The following is a 25,189-nucleotide window of genomic DNA, read 5'->3' on the forward strand; positions in this document are numbered from 1 at the left end:
CACCGCAGAGCCTGCACACCCAGGCCCAGGGGGCCCTACCGCAGAGCTGCACACCCAGGCCCAGGGGCCCCCACCGCAGAGCTGCACACCCAGGCCCACAGGGTTCCCCTGCGGAGCTGCATCAGAGAGCCTAACTGTCCCTTGGGCTTCTGGGGAGGTTGTCTGGAAGAGAAAAGGGGGACTAAGAAAATGGTCATCTGTACAAACAATACCGTCTTTCTTTCTCTACTCCATATTTTTCTCTTGTTTGTATCTCTTAGCACAGATGCTCATTCAGTCTCATATGTTCTCCATCCAACCCCCACCCCCCCCCCATCCATCCGTTCCTCCTCTCGCCATCCATCCTTCCCACCCAAACTCAGTGAAACAATGGCCTTTATTTATCCCGTGGCTAGCTAAATTGTTTGGTGATGATTTGTAATTGTAAATATGTGGTTGCATATGTGAATACCACCTCACTCTCCTTCCCTCTCCCCCCCCCCCCTCTCCCCAAGCAGAGCCTCAGTTCTGCTCCCGATGCATCCCATAATTATTCCCTGCCTCCTTCTGTCCGTCGCTCGTCTCCACGGAGCCAAGTCACTAACCAGGGAGCAGCCTCCATCCCTTCCTCCCTCCCTCGCTACATCCCTCCCTCCATCCCTCCCTCCCTCGTTCCTGGTAACGGCCACAGTGTGGTACTCCACAGATGGGCAGATATCCCTCTTTCTCCATCTCATTTCATCCTGCCGCTCTCTCCTTTCTCTCCCTCCGCCTCCCGCCCCAGCCTCCACCCTCAGCCTCCACCCCCAGCCCCAGCCCCAACCTCCAGCCCCAACCTCCAGCCCCAGCCTCCACCCCCAGCCTCCAGCCCCAACCTCCAGCCCCAACCTCCAGCCCCAACCTCCAGCCCCAACCTCCAGCCCCAGCCTCCACCCTCAGCCTCCAGCCCCAGCCTCCAGCCCCAGCCTCCACCCTCAGCCTCCACCCCCAGCCTCCACCCTCCAGCCCCAGCCTCCACCCTCAGCCTCCAGCCCCAGCCTCCACCCTCAGCCTCCACCCTCAGCCTCCAGCCCCAACCTCCAGCCCCAGCCTCCACCCCAGCCTCCACCCCCCAGCCTCCACCCTCAGCCTCCACCCCCAGCCTCCAGCCCCAGCCTCCAGCCCCAGCCTCCACCCTCAGCCTCCACCCCCAGCCCCAACCTCCAGCCCCAGCCTCCACCCTCAGCCTCCACCCCCAGCCTCCAGCCCCAACCTCCTGAAGTATAGTCCAGTAGAATACAATACAGTAGAACAGAACAGTGTGGAGTACAGTAGAGTACAACAGGGTAGAGTACATCAGAGTAGAACAGGGTGAAGCCGTTTCTTGAGTTTCCGTAGTGCTGTGCGAGCGTCGCCATGGCGAGGAGCAGGGTTTGTTCAGGTGACATAGACATGGGCTCTACATTCCATGGTAAACCACAGGAGATTCAACCTCTCTTTCTCACGCACACACCACACACACACACACACACACACATACACACCTCCACTCGAATACCTGGAATCCACTTCTCTGTGACCTCAATGGAGTCCTTCTCCAACTGCCATTAAAGGGCTGTATGTAAGTTTGAGAGACTCTTTGTGTACATGCATGTGTGTGGGTGTGTGCTTGAGTTGTGTGTTGTGTGTGTTGAGTTCTCTCATCCTCGTGGCTAACCGAACCTCAACAACAACCATGGTGATGGTCCAGCCCCTCTGCTCAAACCAGCCTCTCCCTGACATCCTGTTACACTGTCTCCAAGGAGGTCTTCTCAGAGGCAGGACTCTGAGGACGGGGCCAGTCAATCAGGAGAATCTATCAGGACTGGGATGGGTGAGTGGATGGATGGAGCTAGCGATGGTGGAGACATGACTGGATGAAGGGATGGGGTGAAGAGATGATGGATGGAGAAAAAGATGGAAGGATTGGATGGATGGAGGGATTGGGTAGAGAGATGGATGGATTCAGGGCTGGTAAATGGGAGCCTGCTCTTGAGAAAAAAACATGCCGTTTCAGAGAGGATTCTGGGAATCCAAATCCCCAGGAGAGTGGGACCACAGCCCTGTCTGGCTCCTTGTGATGATGTGTCGCACCAGAGGAGCTGAAGGGAGGACCCAACGGAACAGCAGAAAAGACGTCGTCCCGCATGCCTGTCGGTTAACATTGATAAAGATCATCTACTCGATTTATTAGGGACAATAAACCAAGGGGTTGAAGTGTGCGTGCGTGTGTGTGGCAGCGAACATGTAAAGGTGGATCTGTGTGTGAAGTCGTTCGTGGTTAGATACCAGGTGCATACGCGGTTACCACCTTCTCTTTGTTTACGGCTCCCTTCCCTTCCTCCCTCCCTCTCCTCTCCCCCCCTCTCCCCCTCTCTTCTCTTGCACTTTCACGTAATCTCACCCCCCTTAAAAAGTCAGTTTTTCGACCCCTCCCTCTCTCAATGTCTCGCCCCACCATCTCCTCCGCCTCTCCTTATCCTCCTCCCCTAACCTCTCCTCCTTATCCTCTACCCTAACCCCTCTCTCCCCCCATCCGACCAACCTCGACTCTAGACAAATCAGATAAGATGAGAAAGAGAGAGAGAGAGGAACACAGAGGAACACAGAGAGAGAGAGAACCTTACCTTTCATGCTTTCTTGCTTCCTGTCTTCGTCTCCACCTTTACTCTCCGCTGCATGTCATTAAGCCTACGCTCAGCTGTGCACATACCCCCCACACACTCACACACACACACACACACACACAAACACGTACATGCAGGCCTGCTTTGTAACCACACACACCCTAGATCACCGGCAATCTCTCGAGTCTTGGCCTTGATATCTGTTAGCACAGGATGCCTGTCAAGAGAACCAGACACCACAACGACTGACTCCACACACACACACCCACAACGCACACCCACACACATTTACGTCTACAGACAGTCATGCACTAGCACACTCATCGTCACATAGCATAACGTCGACCGTTGACCGTTCACCCTTGTGTTACCTTCGGGTCGTCGTGACCCTTCAGTCATTGTGACCCCACCGTCGTGTTGCGACAACTTTACCTCATACAAAAATAAAGTGAAGCATTTTCTTTCAAACTGTCGGGCTGTCTCACACCCCCCACAGCGCGACGGTTAAAAGAAAATGCTTTTTGTTTGTTTTGTATTGGGTAAAGTTGTCGCAGCACAATGATGGGTCGTTGTGAACCACTGTGACCCGAAGGCAGCACAAGGGTTAACTAATCAACAGATCGACGTCAACAACATTTAGAGATATTGATCGAGCGTGAAGGCATCACACAAAACGAGAACCAGGACCAGAACCAGGCCGGCCTCTCCTGCCCATCCCGCTCCTCTCCTCCCTAACCCTCTCCTCTCCCCTCCCCCCCCAGCCCTCTCCTCTCCCCCCCAGCGCTCTCCTCTCCTCCCCCCCAGCCCTCTCCTCCCCCCCCAGCCCTCTCCTCCCCCCCAGCCCTCTCCCTCTCCTCCCCCCCCAGCCCTCTCCTCCCTAACCCTCTCCCACCCCCCCCAGCCCTCTCCTCCCCCCCAGCCCTCTCCTCCCCCCCAGCCCTCTCCTCTTCCCTCCAGCGCCTGAACATGCAGAGGCCCACAGCTGGAGTCCAGTAATAACTTCCATGTCCACCATTAAAAAACGGGATGCTATTTTCTGAAGCCAGACCTTTTTTTCCGCCCTCTCTCCTCTCCTCCTTCTCCCTCGCTCTCTCTCTCTCTCTTCTCCCTCTCTGCTCGCTCTCCGTTTGATATCTACGGCGAGGCCTGCTGCTCTCCATCCCATATCGGAGGCCTAAATATAGCGCTGCCATGGTTCCAGTTGGCTCCACTCGTTCACAGAGGGGAAACCACAGGGAGAACCACATTCCATAACATTAGAAGGAGAGCAAGCAGCCCTGGGAGTGTGTGTGTGAGAGATATTACATGTGTGTGTGTGTGTGTGTGTGTGTGAGAGAGAGATATTACATGTGTGTGTGTGTGTGTGAGAGAGAGGGTAAGTGAGTAAGAGTTGCATCTTTATGAACAGCAGGTACAGCATTGTTATCTCTCTCTTCTCCCTCTCTCTTTCATTCTCTCCCTATCTCTCTCTCTCTATCTCCGCTCTCTCTCTCTTTCACTCTCTCCCTCCTCTCTCTTTCTGTCTCTTACTCTCTCTCTCTCTCCCTCTCCTCACCAGCTTCTCTCTGAGGAAACCCTCTGGAGTCTATGAGAGGAAATCCATCATTATCTAAAGACCAGAGATTACAGATGACACACACACACACACACAGACACACACAGACACACACACACACTTTCTCGGGCTCTACAGAACACACAGACAGTGATAATCGTCTTACCTAGGAAATCAAAAACAATTCATTCACTGAATAATTATAGCCCTTTTCTGACAATAATACCCTCCTTAATAATACCTTCCTGCTACCCTCCTTCCCTGCTTCCTTCCCTGCTTCCCTACCTCCCCATTGCCTCCTTCCTTCCCTGCCTCCTCCCCTCCCTGCCCTACCCACAATGCCTTGGGTCTCCCCCCCGCCCTCCTCCCCACACACACATATGGCTGTGACCACTGCAGCCTGATGTTGCCCCATCTGATACCCATCTACTTCCAGCCTACACACGCACGCACACGCGCACACACACACACATACCCGTATAGCCAAACACACACACACACCCTCACACATACAGACCCATATACCCATATACTACACACATACAATCCAATGAAGCCAAAGAACCTACAGAGTTGAACTCTGTTGACAGTTGAGTTACCAAACACCTCTAGTAGTTTCAAATCGTTTCAAGTATGTAATCATCAAACCCTACCAGCACTAACATTCAGCATGGTTCTGATCAAAACAGGCAGACAGGCAGGCACACAGACTGGCTGGTAGACAGGCAGGCAGACAGACAGACTGGCTGGTAGACAGGCATACAGACAGACTGGCTGGTAGACAGGCAAGCAGGCAGGCAGACAGACAGACTGGCTGGTAGACAGGCAGGCAGGCAGACAGACTGGCTGGTAGACAGGCGGGCAGGCAGGCAGACAGACTGGCTGGTAGACAGGCAGGCAGACAGACAGATGAGCCAGTGTGACATGCGTCATGCAGTGCTCGGCTCTGAGCTAAAATGACAGTTATTATGACAACGACGAAAACAAAGGTCAGGGCTCAACATTCTGGAGCATTCCACCCTGGCAGGCTTGCACTAACATGATGGAGGTTCCTCCCTGGTCACACACACACACACGGACGGACCATCACACACACACAAACAAACAATCACACACACATGCAGTTACGGCACACAGAGCAACACAGTTACACACAAACAAACAGCAGTGGGAGAGAACACACGGGTCTCGGGGGTGAGATGAAAGATGGCGCACATGGTCTGTGTCCCTCTTCCTCAGACACGGCTACCAGCCAAGTCTGTCATCACGGAGAACCTTCCAGAACCCACGTTGCCATGGAGAAACTTCTAGAACCCAGTCTGTCGAGCTTCTAGAAGTTTGTCACCAGGGAGAACCTTCTAGAACGCAAGTCACCGTGGAGAACCTTCTAGAAGCCAGTTTGTCGAATTGAGAGCAAGAGGGAGAAACAGCTGATGTTGTAGCTTGCTACTGTCGTGGTGGACAATTAACTAAGATCGTAGTGCGAGTCAATCACCCCCCCCCCTCCCACAGGCAGTGACATCACAACCAGTAGTGACACGTCTATGGGAACTGCTGACACCCTCACGGCTACACAATGGAGACCTACCTGAAATCACACCTCACACAAACCTCACATGCTGTCTACCCTGCCCCCCTACACATGGCCTCATCTCACTCTCTCACAAACACACACACACACACACACACACACACACACACACACACACACACACCACACACACACACACACACACACCACACACACACACACACACACACACACACACACACACACACACACACACACACACACACACACACACACACACCAAATGGCCTGGTCAGAGAGCCAACTTAACACCTCAAGCAAGCAAACAGCTGCTTCAGTGTTAGATCTTCATCATTGTCATCCTCATCATCATCTCCAGGCCTGTTTTCTGCAGCACCGTCAACTCTCTCCCCTCCTTCCTTCCCTCCCTCCCTCTCCCCCCTCCCTCCTTCCCTCCCTCCCTCTCTCACCTCTTTCCATCTCTTTCTGTCTATCACAAACACACCTAACCCATATCATTATAACCCCAAACATCAAAGCAATACCACCCTCTGACATCAAGAATCTCACAAGTCACGCTTACACAAGTCAGGGGAATTTTCATCCCTGTTATGAAAAAAGTACAGGCTGTGTGTGTGTGTATGCATATGTATACTGTATGTGTGTGTATGCATACTGTGTGTGTGTGTGTGTGTGTATTCCTGTCTCAGCCCATGATTCATCTCAGAAGATGGAGAGATGTGTGTGAAAGTGTCGTGCGATGCTGAACCCAGACAGATACCGTGACAACATTGTGTTCCCAAACATCAGGTGGACCCCCCCCCCCAGCCCCTCCAGGCCTCTGAATGCTCCGCTCCACTGACCTCTGATTGAGGGGTTATTTTTAAACTGATTTGTATACAGGCAAGCTTGGAATAGTCTTCGTGTACGTGTGTGTGTTTGTAGGTGTGTGTGTTGGTGTGTGTGAGGGTCTCCCTGTAGTTGATTAACAGTAGCCTGGGAAGCAATACAGCTGGGCACAGAAGGGGGAGAGGGAGGGAGGGGGAGAGGGAGGGAGGGAGGGGGAGAGGGAGGGAGGGGGGGAGGGAGGGAGGGGGGGGAGGGAGGGGAGAGGGGAGAGGGGAGGAGGGGAGAGGGAAGGCCAGCCAGTGTAACCCCATCTGTAAACTTGAAGCTGATGTTTGGTTAGCTCTGCTAAGACATGAATCACCTGGGTGTAACAATCGCTCTCAATACACACACACACACACACACACACACACACACACACACACTCGCTACTGCCCCACCCGTAAAGACATGACAAACATCAGGTGCCCAGAGAAGAACATCTCTTTCTCTCCATCTCTGGCACGCTCTCCATCTCTGGCACGCTCTCTCTCTGTTTATTTCTCTCCCTCCCTCCATCTCTCTCCCAGACTTGTAAAAACAGTGGAGTGATAAAAGTCGTCAGTCAGAGAGACGGTGATCTGGGGCTGGACTGTAAAACACAAGCAGCTGCCATATTTCAGGCAACTCTTTCATGGATGCAACTAGGGGGAGGAAACACAGAGTATGGTTTGATAAGTGGTGTGTGTGTGTGTGTGTGTACATGTGTTTAGTGAGTGAGTCTGTGTGTGTGTGATGATGGGGCAAAATATCAATCAAACCAACACACACATCCTCCTCTAACACCTGTGTTTTACTCTACCTCTCTCCTCTCCTCTCTCCTCTCTCTCTCTCTTCTCCGGAATAGAATCTCAACTGTCTGAATAATTACAGTTATAAACACCTCAGGGGGGGATTCAACAGTTTAGAAAAATATATTCTGGAACGTTTCCGCCACTTAGAAACAGCCAGGTTTCTCTTCAGGCACCTTTACGGGCAGCCACTTCAAAGCCGGGGCGACCGGGCCTACTTTATCGCCATTACAATTTGAAATCTTCTGCCGCACTGTCATTTCCTGTTGCTAACTCTCACCTGAGGCTGCTACTGAGCGCGCTCCGTGGCTGCGCGCGCCCCGCTTGTTGTTGTTGTGTTGGTCTTGGCCCTTGCCCCCGGCGGCCCCTGGTAAATCAACTGCGTACAAGCCTCACCTCCTGTGTTGTAATGTTTCTGACCCCGGCCCTCACACTCGCTCTCTGTTTAATTCAGCCGCAGCAGATCACGCACGCACGCGCGTGTCCTTGCGCGCACGCCCCCTCAGAGTGTCTGCAAGGAGGGATTACAGAGTGGCGATGCAGTCATTGTTCACCCCGGGGACCCCCCGTCGACACTGACTCACGGTGGAGGGCATGGATCTGACACACTCATCCACAGATCTAGGAGAGGCTCGGGGGGGGGGGGGGTGGAGGTGGAGGGGAGAGGGGAGGAGAGGGGAGAAGGAAGAGAGGCGAGAGAGGGAGGAGAGGAGGAAGAGAGGGGAGAAGGAAGAGAAGGGGAGAGGAAAGGAGAGGAGGGGGAGGAGAAGGAAGAGAGGGGAGAGAGGAGGAGAGGAGCGAGGGAAGGGGAGAGGAGAGATGGAGAGGAGAGAAGGAGGACAGGGGAGGAGAGAGAGAGAGAGAGAGAGAGAGAGAGAGAGAGAGAGAGAGAGAGAGAGAGAGAGAGAGAGAGAGAGAGAGGAGAGAGAGAGAGAGAAGCGGGAACATGCTTTGGGTGAGAGAGCCAGGCTCACAGAGGACAACGAGAAAAGAGCAGGATGAGGAGGAGGAGGAGTCAGTATCCGGGACGGACTTCTTAGGAGGTTCTCTTCAGCTCATCTCTAAACTCAAACACTGTCGCCCTGGTAACCCACTGCACACACACACACAGGACACACACACCACAAAGCTTTGTCCACAAAACAGAGAACGAAAGCATCACCCCACCAGGGGACTTAAATCTCCGTCTTTGGAGACGGTGTCGGCGTAAGAGTGTCACACGCAGTAATACTGGGATTACAACCCAGCTTACAGGACGCACGCGGCCAAACACGATTGTCAACATTGTTTTCGATGACTTAATCTGTCGGAGAATAGATTTCCGGGAGCTCATCTTTCCGAAGGTTTTTCCGCATGTGAACTTGTCAGCTTTCAGCCGTCCCGGGACGGGGGACGGCCAGCGGAGGCCGATATCTGTTTCAGCAGGCCCCCAAGTCCACCAGGGACACGGAGATGCTCTCTTCACTGAGGAGCTGAGCGCTTATCACCTCAGCATCCGACTGCCCCTCAAAACACGCGCCACGCCCCCCCCCCCCTCCCCCACCCCCACAAGGAGAGGAAGCTCTCTCACACACACACAACGCTGACGAAAGAAAAGTGAAGAAACAGAAGTAAAATGAGGATTTACGAGCGACGTGAGGGAACAAAGTCAGGAGCTGCACACATGAACTCGCCGATGAAAAGAGCTAGCGGCACATAACCCCCCCCACTCCACACACACACACACCCTGTTACGCAACCAGGAGGTAAGAGGGAGATGTGAGGACAGGGAATCGTCGCGTCGTCCCCCCCCCTCCAGAAACACTGAAGAGGAGGAAGGAGGGGGGGGGGGGAAACAACAGCATTTTCTTCTTGTCCCAACCCTGTGATTTACAGCCGAGTTTCCAAGCTGCGCTCGCCCATCCCGCCTTTCAAGTGTCGCGCGGCCCGGCAGGTGAGGGGGGCGGCGGCCTCGCGGCTGACGGGGTAATTACAAGGAGACACACACACACACAAGGTGAGCATTGTGTGTGAGAGGAGAGAACACACAGAGCGGGGGGGGGGAGGAGCGGGGGGGGGGGGGGGGGGGGAGAGAAAGACTTCTTTCTCTCCGTCAAACAAAATGGAATCGGGGAGAATCTCCGAGGTGGACACCTCCGGGGCCGGGGGAGGAGAGGAGGAGGGGGGGGGGGGGAGGAGGAGGAGGGGGGGAGGAGGAGGAGAGGAGGAGGAGAGGGGAGGAGGAGGAGGAGGAGGGGGGGGGAGAGGATAGGAGAAAAGAGGAGTGGAGGAGAGGAGAGTGGAGGGTAGAGGAGAGATGGGTTGAGGAACATGGAGGCGGGAGGGAAGGGGCAAGGAGAGGGTCAGGGTGGGAGCGATAGCGGGGGAAAAAAACAAACCCAGGGATTTAAAGGTTTCTAGTGCTCGTGAAGTAAGATGTTGTATGTCATAAGACAGCTTAGCGAGAAAAAAACGAGCCCAAAATAAGTCACACGTCATATTCAGATAATCAAGTTGGACTGTTTAGCACAGTAGAAGCAGAACATGCACCCTAAACACAGTAGTCTTCAGCCCTGGTCCTCAGGGCCCACTGTCCTGTGTGTTCTTCTGCAGAGCTTCATAGCGACCATCCGTTTCTAATCGTGCGTGTCGGAGCAGGGAACCATGCACTGTGACACATACAGGACACAGGGCCCTGATGACCAGGACCGAAGACCACAGCACCAAAACGTTCTAGCTCTGGACCTCAAAAGCAGGAGAACCACCCAGTCACAACAGTGCTGGTCGCAAAAACACACACAACATTGTTGGTCTACACACACACACTGTGTGTCGACTAACCCACCAACTGATAGCTACAGACAGCAAGAGCCAGCCAAGAAACCTTTGTCACGTTGACCCCACGAGACATCGCTCTTCTACGAGAAAGTCTGCAGATCAGGCAGATAAGCACGCTTCCCGCTCCTCTTACCCATCCTCTCCCCGTCTCTGCCTTGTCGTCAAACATCCACGGAGAAGGTCAACGTGTCCTTCCGCCAGCTACCGTCTCTGCCCGAGAGACCCGGGGGAAGTTTCAGGGTGTAGCGAGGGGGAACACGACGTGTGAGCGACAGCGGAGCGACAGGTTGGGTGTCCTGAACGCACCCGAGCGCTTCACACGTTTGAGCGACCTAGGGGCGGCTGCTCTGAATGTGTATGCAGCACATGTGGACACGATGCACGCTCTGGTTACACAGCACTGGTGAGGAGGAGGAGGAGAGGAGAGTGAGGAGGAGGAGAGGAGAAGAGGAGGAGGAGTGAGGAGAGTGAGGAGGAGAGGAGAAGAGAGGAGGATAGGAGGAGGAGGAGAGTGAGGAGAGGAGGAGTGAGGAGGAGGAGAGGAGAGTGAGGAGGAGGGTGAGGAGAGGAGGAGAAGAGAGTGAGAGAAGGAGAGAGAAGAGAGGAGGAGGGTGAGGAGAGGAGAGGAGGAGAGTGAGGAGGAGAGGAGGGTGAGGAGAGTGAGGAGAGGAGGGTGAGGAGAGTGAGGAGAGGAGGAGGAGGGTGACGAGGAGAGAGGAGAGTGAGGAGAGGAGAGTGAGGAGGAGGGGTGAGAAGGAGGAGAGGAGAGGAGGAGAAGAGAGGGGAGGGGAGGAGAGGAAAAGAGAGGAGAGGAGGAAGGGGTAGGAGAGTGAGGAGGAGGAGGAGGAGAGGAGAGGAGAGGAGGACAAGAGAGGGGAGGAAAAGGACTCACCGAAGGCGAGCCGGAGCCGTTGGGTAGGTAGGGGTCAGGGAGCATGAGGAACGGGTATCCTGGTAGGCTGCTGTCGTTTTATACATCCCTCCATCCGGCTGCTTCAACACTGAGCACACACATGCACAGTGAGATACGTTTAAACCACCACATACATACGTCCACACACACACACACAAACAGTGAGATACGCGGATACACACATTCATTCATCCACAAAGTGAGATACATTAAAAAGTACCACAAACACGCAGTGATACAGTCACACACATTCACACACACACACACAACACACACATATTCACAAACAAAGTGAAATTAAATTACGAGAACACATCCGCACACAGATATTTATTTTGTATGTATGTAAGCACGCACAGCACACATGCACGGAAAGTTATTCCTTAATTATAAACACACACACACTTATTTTTAACACACACACAGTTATACTTTGATCAGGTTTTTTATACTACTAAATATAGATATGACACTTAGGATACACGTTCAGTTATTTCCATGTATTAGAATGTTTTTTGTTAGCAAAAGGGTATTTTCTACCATTGTCAAATTTTGAATTCTTTTTTTTTTATCATCCAAAAGGTTTGTTAAAACGTTTTGATTCCCGGACAGGCTCTTAATGACCAGTTTATAGAAACATTTTAAATAAGAAGTGCAGCAAAGTTATGACTCAGTGGGAAAATTTATGAAAGTTTCACAGCTATCTCCGCTCGGTGTTTATCCACTTCAGTCAGTCCCTAATTACCCAGGTGTTGATAACGGACAGAAACACCGACAACGTGATACACCGGGGTGATAAACACCTACATTGCTTGTTGGGTCCGCTTCCTACGGTCCCTTAATACGGCCATTATGACGTTTGTCAAATGTGACCCATTTTTAAAATAAGAGTAACCATTATTTTGTTTTGACACTTTTTGAACACTTTGGAACAGTTTTGGTTTTCTGATAACATAACAAATAGCCTAACAAATCTGTGCTATTGCCTAAAATCAAAACGACGTTTTAGTGGATATAAACTTCTAAGGGTTGAGCATTTTAACTATTTGGAAAAGCCCCGACAAATCCCGACTATAAGGAGGCGCCATTCAAGCGGCGCGATCAAAGGACTTAAGAACCGGAGGAGCTCGTGCTTACCACAGTCGTGATGCTCCCGGTGTTTCTCGGGATAACCTCTCTGTTCGTTTTGCTGCTGTCCCCTTCTGACCGCCTGCAAACAGTAAACGGGCATGGAAACACGTAAACATGCGTTAATGTATATTACCAACAAAAGTTTCAGAATCTTTGCTCGAGTCCTCTAGCCTTATGGAAGGAAGGAAACCACTTTTTTTGTAAGCTACCTACCGCTGCGTTCGGACTTTGATTAATTTCCGATTCATTCACCAGAGACGATTTAAGGTCAGCCAAGTCTCTTTCTGTGAAAGCGTTTTCTTGTATTTTCTCATCTTGTTCGCCTTCATCCTTGAAAGATATCATTTCATCGTTCGCTCCTAGATCGTCTCCGCCGCCGCTACTAAGCTGAGGCATAACTGCTTTGAAAAACAAAACAAAAAACCAGTAACAAGCGTCGCGTCGCTCCTTTGGGGTATTCAGGAAACGTCCTATCAATCTGTCCTAGTTTGGTACACTCAAAAAAAAAACGGACAAGGTTCACAACAAAAGTGAAGTTGGTCAACGCTATAGTAGCTACGGCTCTGCAAGTTGAACGTAATGCAGCCAGGCAGTAACAAATAGCGCATTTGAGCTGAAGACAAGGCGAGGACTCCCGACATCAAAGAGCCGCCAAGCCGTGATTGACAGATTCAATGACTTGTTGGGGGTTGTACGATTGTTTGAGCCGAAGGTTCTGTTTCTCTTAAAGAGACAACAGCTCCGAGCGTGTTGGCATTATTCATGACGTTTAACACTTAGTCTGGGATTTAAAAGTTTGAATTGTTTTATTTCATTCTATTGTCTTGTTTTTGTTCAACTGACTGCAATCGTATAGAATCTGAAAGTTTATTGTCGATAGTATATCAAAAAACCATGAATACAAAGTGAGAACAAGCTAATAATTTTTGAAAGGTTAGCAAATTACTTTTATATTCTCTCTCTCTCTCTCTCTCTCTCTCTCTCTCTCTCTCTCTCTCTCTCTCTCTCTCTCTCTCTCTCTCTCTCTCTCTCTCTCTCTCTCTCTCTCTCTCTCTCTCTCTCTCTCTCTCTCACACACACACACACACACACACACACACACACACACACACAGTCTACACATATTGTGCATGCCAGACACAGCCTTCCAGACAGTCAAATGTAAGAAAATTCACTGTAAAATATTAGAAATCAACCAGGCTCATCAATTAATGAAGTCTGGAATGCCTTGACTAGTCTATAGCATACAGATTTTGCAGCAATCTACACACACACAAAAAAAAAACTGCTCAAATTGTAGACCGTAGTGACACAATTTGATAGCTGTAAAAACACATGCAAGAAAAAAAAATGAAAAAAGATTTGAGTTCAAAGCTGTAAACTAAGATTGTCGATTCTTGTCAAACAAGTAAACTTACTTTCGTATTTCTGTCCCTAACATGCTGCTGCATTTTTAATGCTGATACAGTATCTCATCTGGTCTTCAGAGTTTTAATTGAGAAATATTTATACACTTCCATGCTGTGGCTTAATATTTGACTTAATCTGTTGCCTTGAATGAAAATTATCACACACAGCTGGGAAATAGAATTAAATACCAAGAGAAAATGTGCCCAGTATTTGCATAAAACTGCATATTTATACAATATCGCCATGCATATTAATAAAAAGATTAAAATGAGCAGTTTAATGTATGCAAATCTAAATTATAAATGAGTTGTTTAAACTCCTTGTTTATTCGCCTTGATTAAATATAGACAGCTGTTTTTGTTTCTCTCTTTCCCTCCTCAGAAGCAGTTTTCTCCTGTTCCCACCTCCTTCCTGTAGTCTCAACACTTCTCTGGGCTGGATTCTCAAGCTTCAGACTGTATATTTATATACATGCATACTGACTGTGCATATACACATATAGAACTGTGCAAAAGTCTTGGGCACGATTAAAATAGCTTGAAGAAATGATGATAGAAAAAGACAAACTAAAATGTTTTTTTATGCCTCACAAATACAGAAGACAACAACAAAAGATAGCGTTAGCAAATAATGTTAAAAAGACTAAGTGCCTAAGACTATAGTGTATATTTATATACATGTTTAAATATATATGAGTGTGTTTGTGTGTGTTTAGTGAACTGAAACATTTGTTGAGGGCTCTATGTCAGGCTTTATCTGTCGGATCAGCGTTGTGTGCATAACTCATGCAGCCAGTCAGCCAGCCAGCAAACCAGTCAGTCAGTCAACCAGCCAGTATGCCAACCAGCCAGCCAGTCAGCGAGGCAGTCAGTCATCCTCCACATCCTCTCTCCTTATCTCTTATGGTGATGGCAGAGATTACGTCATATCTTAGTAAATTATACTCTCTGTTTTGCCCCCAGGGTCAGGAAAGACCATATAAGGGCAGACAATAGACAGCAGAAGATCACTGGTTGCCAACCAGAAGCTATTCATGTTGAGAGAAAAATATATACTATTAGTGTAATTCCTGCAAGCAGGAGTTCAACACCCAGAGGCTGAACACCAAGTCTCAACATTTTGAACATGTTAAGGTTTTCAAGTCTAATACAAATATGTTGTGTCTGACAAATCTTGTTAGAAGTTTCTATTTTTATTTTTAGTTTCTGGGAGTAAAAACTACTTATTAATTCAAATTCCAACATATCAGAATGTTGTTATTAAACAGATAAACATTAAAATACACTGATCAAAGCAGCAACACTTAATTCTGCCTGGAGGACTGTTGTTATAACGCTTATCCTTCATTACACTAGTCATTGCATGCTATGTGCATTTAAGACTTAATAGGAGTTTTTGATCTTTCAAGCTTCTCAAATATATGGAATCAAACATTTTATTCACAGTGCCAAATGTTCAGCTTCGATTGACATACACACATGTACCGTCAAAACAACATTAAAGAGTGATATGTTAGGTTCCAAAAACAAAGCAAAAATAAGAATTTCAAACCTAACTGTTCTCGGACTTCAGCACACGAAACTCCTTTAATAAGTTCAAGCAAAAGCTTATGTCAAAACCATTCCTATTTCCATTTCTTAAGCATTTGCAACATCAACTAACTAAGATTACATACTCTGCTTTCTAAATAAACTTCAGGCCCATTAAAGCAGCAAACTAATTAAATCATATCCTTTCTTTGGGGTAGAACCACATCGAAGAGAGCTGTAAATGGAACCACTTGTGTGTTTTTTATTGGTAGTTCCCCTCCTCCAACCAGAAACATATTCTTCCAAGCATCCAACTAACTTTCCAAACTCTCAATACCGAACCTTAACAAATCTTTTCGACAGTCTAATTTCATGTAGGTTTTTCCTGAGAAACGCTGGCCGGCAGAACCCCCGTATCAAGCGATCTCTCAGACCAAGAGCCTATAAGTGAAAGTGACTACGGCTATTTGTCGTCTGAATTAAGCCCTACGCTAAGTTTAGGGACCACCGGTGGGTGTCATATCATTGTCGACGGGCATGAAAGGATATCCTTTGTATGCTCAACTGCATGTCGATTGTCAAATTATGATCACGTTGAGTCCAATTGAATTACACAGAGTGTCGTACATTATCTGATGCAGGATAAAACAGTTTTAGCGGAGCAGAGCGGCTAGCTGTTTGCGAGGACTTCTTCTGAAGCTAAACGTGTGTGTTCTTTGAAAGGTTTTGAATGAATAAATGTGTAATGGGTCATTGACAGATGCTTTGAAGGGGGATTCTATATAGGATGAGGTCATATCCACCCACCACGCATACTACACCGAAACACCGCAGCACATATTACCACATGAGGACAATGCACATCCTTGGTCTGGGCCTGGGGCCTGGGGTCTTGGGTCTTGGGTCTGGGGCCTGGGGTCTTGGGCCTGGGGTCTGGGGTCTGGGGTCTGGGCCTGGGTTCTGGGGTCTGGGCCTGGGCTTGGGTCTGGGGTCTCGACAGAGACCTGTTGTGATCTGGGAGGCAGGAAACAAAAGATCTCGTTAATGCAGAGACTTGCAGGGCCCTTTGATGTGGAGCCAAGCTATTCACTCCTTGCTACTCTCTCTCTCCCTCTCTTTCTCCCTCTCTCTCTCTCTCCCCGTCTCACACACACACACACCCAAAAGCTAAGAGAGAGCACAGAACACACGCACGTTCACAGGAGAACAGAGACAAAGTGTCATCTCTCTTTTTCTGCCCCTGAGTTACAATGTGGCCCGGCTGCCGTTTCAAGAAACAAGAAGCGTTTAGACAGAGACGTGTCACAGGGCAGCAGGTTGTTTCAGTGGAAAGAACCCCCACAAACCCCCCCCCCCCCACACACACCCCCGCCCCCCCCCCCCCCACACACACACACCCCCCGCCCCCTGCAACCCCTCCAAAAAACGCACTCTGCAAATGTTTCAGCACATCAAGAGGAACGAGAATTCAGTCATGGCAAGGGGGCTGGGGAGCAGCGTCGCTTCACCTAACCAGAAGCCTGTTTCATAAACACACATCTGGGAGGAGATAAGCTCCTATCTGAACGCGTGTCCCCGTGGTAACGGACAGATGAGGGCTGAGATCATAACTGGGATCTAGCTGTGGTTCTCCAGATCCCCGACCCGGTGCGGGTTAGACAGAACCACAGGGTTCACCGTGGAACCGTGTACCAAAGTACGGCAACCTAGGAGGTTTCCTAATACTCTCAAATGGTTTAGAGTTGAACAGAACAAAGGTGAAGAAGAATACAAATAATAAAAAATACACTGCTGTAGAGCTGGATATAATAGAATGGAACACAATAGAATTATAGATATATAGAAATGGAGTGCGATTGACTAGATGTTTCTGCAGTGGTTAGCTCCCTTGTTCTAACCCACTCCCACGTTGTCATACTGATATGGACTCAACCCAAACACCAATCCTAGGCTCTCAGACTGACATGAAGTACACCCAAGCACCACTCAGTGCTTGTCTCAGTATGTTAATAAACTCTCCACATATTAGTTTAACAAGGTGTCATTGACTCAAGATGAGCATAATTGGAGAGCTGTTTAATCTTCAAAGTCACATGGGTGCCGAGCCAGACTCAGAGGGTCTCCACTGCCTGTGTGGCCAGATCTCCCGGGGTTGGCATGGTAACCGCCGTGGGGCACCGGCCGATTTCATGACCACGGCGGCGGTCAGCTCAAGGCCCCTTGCTCACTCCTCCCTTCTCCTCCTCCTCCTCCTCCTCCTCACCCCTTACACACACACACACACACACACTCATTTCCCCCCTCTCCTCCCTCCCAGGATAGGAAGGAGAGAGAGGGGAGAGGGAGGGGTCCTCCCTCTCCCCTCTCTCTCCTCCCTCTCCCCTCTCTCTCCTTCCTATCCTCTTCCCACTCTGCCCTCGCAGGTAAAGGTCTGTTCGGTCACATGCTGTAGATCTACTTGAAAGGAGAGTCCTTCCACGGAGGCCAAGGAGGTTAGAACAGTCTGCTCTCTCCGCAGTGGAGATCACAGCAAAACAGATACACAGAATGGATACGACAGCAGACATGCTTCTCTCTTACTCAGCCTGTCCCTCCCTCTCCCTCTCCCTCTCCCTCTCCCTCTCCCTCTCTATCTCCCTCGACACCATCCCTTACTCCTTTCCAGAAAGCCAACCGCCTAACACAAACAGGGACTAAAACAAACCAGTCGGCGTGCGTCCCACATATCTAGAAAAAGATCCGAGGGGGTCCAAGCCTCCAGCCAGTCTCCCAGCTAAGCTATTAACCGTGCGGGTCCACAGCGGTCGCTTTCAAGTGGCATGCGGTCGCGCTGTGAGCTTCACAGACCACAGTTAGCAGCTCGGGTCTCGGATCAGTTTTTCCGCGGACCCGGGGACTGATGTGGCTCCACCAAGGATGTGGATACTCGTGATGGATCATTGTTTAGGGGTTTGGAGTGTGTGTGTGTATATGTGTGAGGGTGTGTGTTGGGGGGGGAGGGTGCAATCCTCACGCACAGCCACGCATTCGCACACATGCACGGTGAGATGCGTGTGTCGCGGGTTTTTGAGTGAGAGAGAATGAGAGAGAGAGAGAGAGAGCGAGGGAGGTCAGAAAGAGAGAGAAACAGAAAGAGAGGGAGAGAAAGAGGGTCTAGGAACGAGACAAAAAAAACAACATAAGAAGCTTTTGCCTTAAGAGAAAACAAAGGATAAAAGAAGGAGAATCCATTCATAGAACAACAAAAGTCTCCAGACAGATTAATAGTGTTTCCCTTTGGTGGGGATGAGGTTGTCAGCTCCTTATCCTGGCGTGAACAGAGTATTTTACAAAAGAATGGGTGGAAAAGGAATCAGTGGTGAGATTACTAGAAACACAGAAAAATCGGGCTAAAACACAGCGTTTGGGAGAATTATAAAAGTCCTTGGACTCTGGGCTGCCTTGCCAAGGTCAAGTGTAGGGAGTGTCACACCAGGGAAGGAAAACACCACAACTTCTTTAACAAGCTGGCAGAGGTCTCAGAAACTGAGGGGAGGACGAGAGCGGAGAAGAGGGAGAGAGAGAGAGAGAGAGAGAGAGAGAGATGGAGAGGGAGAGAAGGAGAGAGAGAGAGAGAGAGAGAGAGAGAGAGAGAGAGAGAGAGAGAGAGAGAGAGAGAGAGAGAGAGAGAGAGAGAGAGAGAGAGATGAGAGGGAGAGAAAGAGAGATGGAGAGGGAGAGAAGGAGAGAGAGAGAGAGAGAGAGAGAGAGAGAGAGAGAGAGAGAGAGATGAGAGAGAGAGAGAGAGAGAGAGAGAGAGAATGAGAGGGAGAGAAAGAGAGATGGAGAGAGAGAGAATGAGAGGGAGAGAAAGAGAGATGGAGAGAGAGAGAGAGAGAGAGAGAGAGAGAGAGAGAGAGAGAGAGAGAGAGAGAGAGAGAGAGAGAGAGAGAGAGAGAGAGAGAGAGAGAGAGAAGGAGAGAAACTAATTGGTGTAGTGGATATAAAGACTTGAATACTTGTTTAGTGGTACACACACACACACATTTTTGCACGCTTAAACACAAACACACACACATTCAGTGCTGAAATGGTCAGTGGGTCAATCTCAGCCTTGCTCTAAAGTGTACCAGACTGCCCCCTAGAGGACAAGGGAATGATCCCACTTGGCACCAAGCACTATTCGAACCCACACTGAAGAGATGCGCTCATTTAAAACGGTTAAGTCTGAACCAACCTAAATACGCTTCAACCTGGGTTAGTCGAAAATACGTTTCATATCCATCGTGTGTTACATCCGAAGTCACACGATTCAATGTATCAAAACTTTGTGGAAAAATGATTTTCCTGTCTCATCTGGGTTTAATTCTTCGCTCCCTGAGACACATTTGGTTCTTCTGGGACGCAGCGTATGAAATGTAAACCTCGAGGATTTACGAGACATTATACTACAGTTGGAACACTAATATATGACATACTCACACATCATTTTTATCATGACTTCTGTCAGGGGAGAACACATTGACGCCAGAAGAGTTATGTCTCTGGAGATCACCAACATGAGCAGTCGTCAAGTCTACTTTTGTTCGTTTGCCCATAACTCTCTCCCTTCACTGGATGGGATAACTGCATTCCAGAACATCAACACAATAACAACATTTTGTGGTCTGACATTAACACTCTATTATCGAGAAAAAGAATAATTAGCTCCATGTCGTTCCCACGTAGAAATAACCGATAAAGTATTTGTTTCCTAAATTTACATATGTAGTATTTGTGGTATTTAAACTAAAGATATGTATTGTATTATAGTTCATTTATTCTTTTTCTTTGTTAATAATATCTTTATTTCTGCTTTAATAGCATCTTTTGTTAATTGATTTTCATTTATAGTATCTTTGTTTACATTATCTTGGTTTCTTTGAAAACAAAAGTATACATCGATGTCTATGAGAGACACAGATATGCAGGCTGGATATTTGAACCTGCGACCATCACATGCCCACTCAGAAAACAACATAGGTTCTAACTCCCAGTCCAGCAGGGAACATGGGTTCTCATGGGTTCTCTATCCCAGTCCAGCAGGGAACATGGGTTCTCATGGGATCTCTATCCCAGTCCAGCAGGGAACATGGGTTCTCTATCCCAGTCCAGCAGGGAACATGGGTTCTCATGGGTTCTCTATCCCAGTCCAGCAGGGAACATGGGTTCTCATGGGTTCTCTATCCCAGTCCAGCAGGGAACATGGGTTCTAACTCCCAGTCCAGCAGGGAACATGGGTTGTCATGGGTCCTCTACCCAAGTCCAGCAGGGAACATGGGTTCTAACTCCCAGTCCAGCAGGGAACATGCATTCCCATGGGTTCTCTATCCCAATCCAGCAGGGAACATGCATTCCCATGGGTTCTCTATCCCAATCCAGCAGGGAACATGCATTCCCATGGGTTCTCTATCCCAATCCAGCAGGGAACATGGGTTCTCCGTCCCAGCAAAGCCAAGGGTTAGGATGTGCTCATGGGAACTGTCTGGGTGAGATCTCCTCGTCTCCCTCCAAAGCCTGAGCACAGTGGAGACGCTGGGCTGGGATTTAGAACAGCCAGGCCCTTGTAAACTTTCCACTGACACTTTGCATCGCTCTTCTGTACCCCTGTGTGTGTTTGTACATGGTTGTGTTTGTGTGAGATAGTGTGTGTGTGTGCGTACGTGCGTGTGTATGTGCGTGCGTGTGAGAGAGATAGTGTGTTTGTGTGTGTGTGTGAGTGACACAGGGAAAAGGCGTGGTTGATTACATTAATTCAAAACAAAACAAATGTCTGGCAAGCCTTGAAAGGGCGAGGGAAACACTCAGAGATTGAACCAACTTTGGCGTCCCGAAACCTCAAGCTTTGATGGTTAAGCCTTCACTCTGACACAGATTGGATTTCCTGCCCTGTGCAGAGCGCTATTCCTCCCTCCGTCTCGACGAGAGGAGGAGGATTAAGGATGTCCAAGCTCACTATTAAACTGAGTCCTCGCTTATGAGCAGGGCGAATAAAAAGGAAGAAATCGAGAATAAGGCGCATTTGATTTTGATGCCTGTGCATGGCATCTGGAAACGATACCGTTTCATCCTATGTGTACAAGGACGACAATAGGGCATTAGAGGAGCGTGTGACTGCAGACAGCGGCAACACTGGAAGCGTGTGATTGTTTGTTAGTTGAATCCTCTCACACAGTAAACAAACCCTCTCAGGGAGGGTGGTTCACTCCACATGTCTTCCTGCTACTGTAATCACTACTGTAGAAAAGCCTAACCCAACCCTAACACTAAAGCCCAACCCTAACCCGACCGTCCCCTAACCGGAGTTCGTCTGAGACCGTGTGAGAACCAGGTTTGGGAGGCAACTCCTTCTTCTCACAATATATCATCCGACACTTGTGGATCGACCTTGGGAACGTTCCGGATTCTCACAGGGGCCTTGTGGAGCTGAGCTGATGGCGATTGCGCCATGGAAACGGAGCGAGGCAGCAAGGGCTGTGTCGCGCGGAGGAGAGGAGGTGGATCACAGAGGGGGGTTGAGGGGGGGGGGGCTGATGGGGAGGGGAGCTAACGCGTCACCGCGGGCGACGCTTTTACGCACAGGAGAAACATTGTGAAACATTGCATCTGCGGTTTCCATCGATGCCTTATCTTCCCTCCGCGTAGAAACGACTGGTTTTGGTGTCACACACGGGTTGACTGAAATACCGACAGTCACACGACTTCATTATTTTTTTGCTCTACGGACGTTTACTTTGTTTGGATTGACGGCCTATTTCTGTCTGTCGGGGTAATTAGGGTTTGGAGGGTGTGTACAGAACATTGGTGTTGTTCTCACAGTAGTGAAACATATTCACCAACCTCAGGACAAACCCAGGCTGAGGTTGAGGGACAAACAGAGGACCCGCCACAACACCATCTTATCTCACAGCTATCATTGTCATCACTGGTTCCATTCTATGTGAATAAAAACAGTTCCGGAGTTCAAGACAATGTTGTCCTTTCAAGGAGGTTTGTGGGCATTGTAGTGGAGTAGCACAACAATCCCCGACCTCGCCTTCTTTGATCCAACAAGCTCATCTTAAAAAAAAAAGAAAAAAAAAGAAAGACAAGCATGTGAAGTCATTAACTACGATCCTGCAGATAATGACCTGCTTCCTCCAGAGATGGAGATGAATCCACCACAGATACCGCTGCGTCTATTGTGTAAGAGAGACTCGTGCAGGCTGCGCGAGGTGTTTCTGGGCGCCGAGGGAGTGGGCTCGGGGCCAGGTACGAGTATTTGTGCGTTTTTTGTTTTTCGACTGCAGGGTTGAGACATGCGAGCCTGGCATTTCAGGGCTTCCTGTTACCACCCACTCCTCCTCGCCTGCCGGTTGAGACTCCGAGTAGACAACGTCTTTTTTTCGTCTCCCAGTTGTTCCGTTGTACGAAAGAGACGCAGGCGGGTGTTCGGGGTCTTTGCTCAACAGTGGTGGTCGGGGGGGGGGGGGGGGGGGGGAGAGACACTGTTGGAGTTGTGGTGATCGCAGATATAATCGTTTACTTTGATGTTTTACTGATTCCTCCTCAGGCGATTTTTGTCCAAAACAAGGTAAACAGTGCGTCAACAGCGCAGCAGGAGATCAAGGATCAGAAGTGCGTCCTTCTAACGGCGTTTGGGTGGCCAGTCAAGGATGACCGTACCTCCAGCCTGCTTGTCACTTCAGCACAACACAGTTCTGTGCTTGTGCGGCTACGGTGTCTCCGTGCTAGAAACGAGATCAATAAAACTCAAATGTAGTAGCTCGAACCCATTTTGTATTTGATTTAGCATACCTCGGAGAGAGTTCAGCACACATACAGGCTGTGAGCGAGTCTTGAAACCCCATCGGGTTGCCTGATCCTGGGCAGCTTGTGTCTCAGGGATGGTCAGAGTTTAGTAAACTATCCATCATCAAAACCCCTCACAACGCTGGAACCCAGGAGTGAACATATCTCACCCACAGGTGACCGAGAGAGGTATTGGGCAATATAGGATTGCAGTGATGCTTCTTGACACACATACGCAGGGGGTGGCAGGTGGTTAGACGAGCCTATGGGTGGTTGTCTGTTCAGATCTCTCCTGCGTTAAGAAGAAGAAACTGTTGATCTGTTAAGCAGCCACTACGTTTCCTTACATATCTGATCTGAGTCCCACGCTACATGCAACAACGAACGCTCAGAGGCAGGGAGAGGGAGGGGGAGAGGGAGGGGGGCAGGGAGGGAGGGGCAGGGGAGGGAGATGGGGGGAGTGACTCACAAGTTGGCCGTGTACATTCAAAAGCTAACCTGACTCGAGTCATGACATTTTCTCACACCTTGCCTGTATCAGCCAATCAAACAAATGAAGAGAGAGAGAGAGAGAGAGAGAGAGAGAGAGAGAGAGAGAGAGAGAGAGGGGGGGGGGGGTGTAGGGAGACAGGCAGAGAGAGAAAGAGAGAGAGAGTATCTTAGAACTAACATCAATCTTTTCCGAGCTTCTGCTATGCTCATTTATAAGGTGGTATTCTAGGAGGGGGTCACCATTTAGTTTAGTTTTTACTCTTTGATACTTCTGAGTTATTGACTGAACCCCAGTCCAAGTTGGTCCTGTCTTATGTCATCGTTTTATACCATCATCATATCCCAAAACCATGCTAATAATTCAGCTACATTTAGAAGAATAGAAAACCAAAACTCACGTCCACGAGATCTTTGATCACACGACCGCATCATCGTGGGCCCTGAGGAGTCTCATGGAAGGTGAAGGCCTCTGAATGGGCTGGGTTGCACGGATACAAGGGGTAGACTTATGATTTATACGACCATAACCCTCGAAGCTCGCTTTGTGGACTTCCTATTCGTTGCTGGGTGGAAAAAGCGTCCCCATCCAGACTCAGACGAGTGAAGTCATTGACTCACGAGCAAAGCAGCAAAGCCTGGTTGGACGGATGGATGGGAGGGGTTTTGGACGTCCTTTCAAACCGCTGTTTAGAAAAGAGATGACATAGTGCCGTAGTGATCCATATGTTACAAATTATGGCATCTGTTTATCATTTCTTTATTTACTTTGTAGATGCGGGATCCAGCTTGATTAGCATTTCTGTTGTGTTTGTCGTCTTCGGGAAGAGAACGTGATTGGCAGTTGGTGGCGGGTGTTTGAAGTGAGAGTTGGCTGTCTTTGAAGATCTGGATGAAAGAAATCATGCACATAGGCCTACTACTTGAGGATAAGCTAAAAATGAATTTGTCTGTTTCTGAAGGCGACTCATGGGCGACAAACATGAACTTGTAAACTAAATGTTTATTGTAGTGAAAGTGATATAATGACAGAAAAAATGACTTCAGGAAATAGGCCTATTGTAATTCATAACAAGCAGCGGGAGTTCATTACGAAATAAAAGTACAGAGGATGTGTTTGACAGTAGGCTACAGACACTATATTCATAAATAATCATCCTCTTCACATAAACCGTGGTTTTGCGTATTTTCCTCCTCCCTAAATCTTAAAAAAAATGTAGCCTAGGCTATTTAAAAAACAAACCGGAAATAACATCAAATATTTTGGTCACTTGGAAAACTCAAATAAATGTGATGATAGCATTTCAAACCCAATTATACAATTGATGTACATTATATTTACAATTATACAATAAATGTTTTTAAATAGAAGGTGTAGCTAAAACAGAAGGTGTGCTAAGCATGGAGAATCGTAAAATGTGTTTCATGCGTTCGTTTTTGTTTCATGTATTAAAGTTACAGGACTAAAGGAAATATCATAGTTAGCCTACAGTCGAAAAAAAGTCTTAATAGTTATACTAATATTCAACATTAGTAGAGCTATGTTGATTCCTGAAAAATCTCCTTACCGGTGTTTCGAAATCCATTTCCCCATCAAGGACTGAGGTAGCCCACGACCTCTGTCTGCGGTGTTAATAGAAGAATGATAGACGAGGCCTCTTAGTTGGAATTCCAACTTAATGTTATTAAAAGGAAATGAAGA

General features: G+C 48.8%; 1 protein-coding gene and 1 long non-coding RNA gene across 2 annotated transcripts in view; both read right to left on the reverse strand.

The window, feature by feature from the left end:
- The window catches only part of tcf7 (transcription factor 7), a 31,309-nt gene extending 18,373 nt beyond the window's left edge, over positions 1 to 12,936 (reverse strand). Inside the window, 4 exon segments of the mRNA XM_062453692.1 lie at positions 11,099 to 11,160; positions 11,163 to 11,207; positions 12,257 to 12,329; positions 12,464 to 12,936. Of these exon segments, the coding sequence (XP_062309676.1) occupies positions 11,099 to 11,160; positions 11,163 to 11,207; positions 12,257 to 12,329; positions 12,464 to 12,646 (363 nt within the window). The 5' untranslated portion in view covers positions 12,647 to 12,936.
- Positions 12,937 to 16,139: 3,203 nt separating this feature from the next.
- On the reverse strand, positions 16,140 to 25,189 carry LOC134013936 (uncharacterized). Its single transcript, XR_009929003.1, has 4 exons — positions 25,056 to 25,189; positions 24,256 to 24,375; positions 23,889 to 24,173; positions 16,140 to 16,203 (listed from the first exon to the last, which is right to left on the reverse strand). It is a non-coding gene; the product is annotated as an uncharacterized LOC134013936 (long non-coding RNA).

This window comes from Osmerus eperlanus, chromosome 27 (genome assembly GCF_963692335.1).
Source record: "Osmerus eperlanus chromosome 27, fOsmEpe2.1, whole genome shotgun sequence".
In the NCBI taxonomy this organism is placed as follows: domain Eukaryota; kingdom Metazoa; phylum Chordata; class Actinopteri; order Osmeriformes; family Osmeridae; genus Osmerus; species Osmerus eperlanus.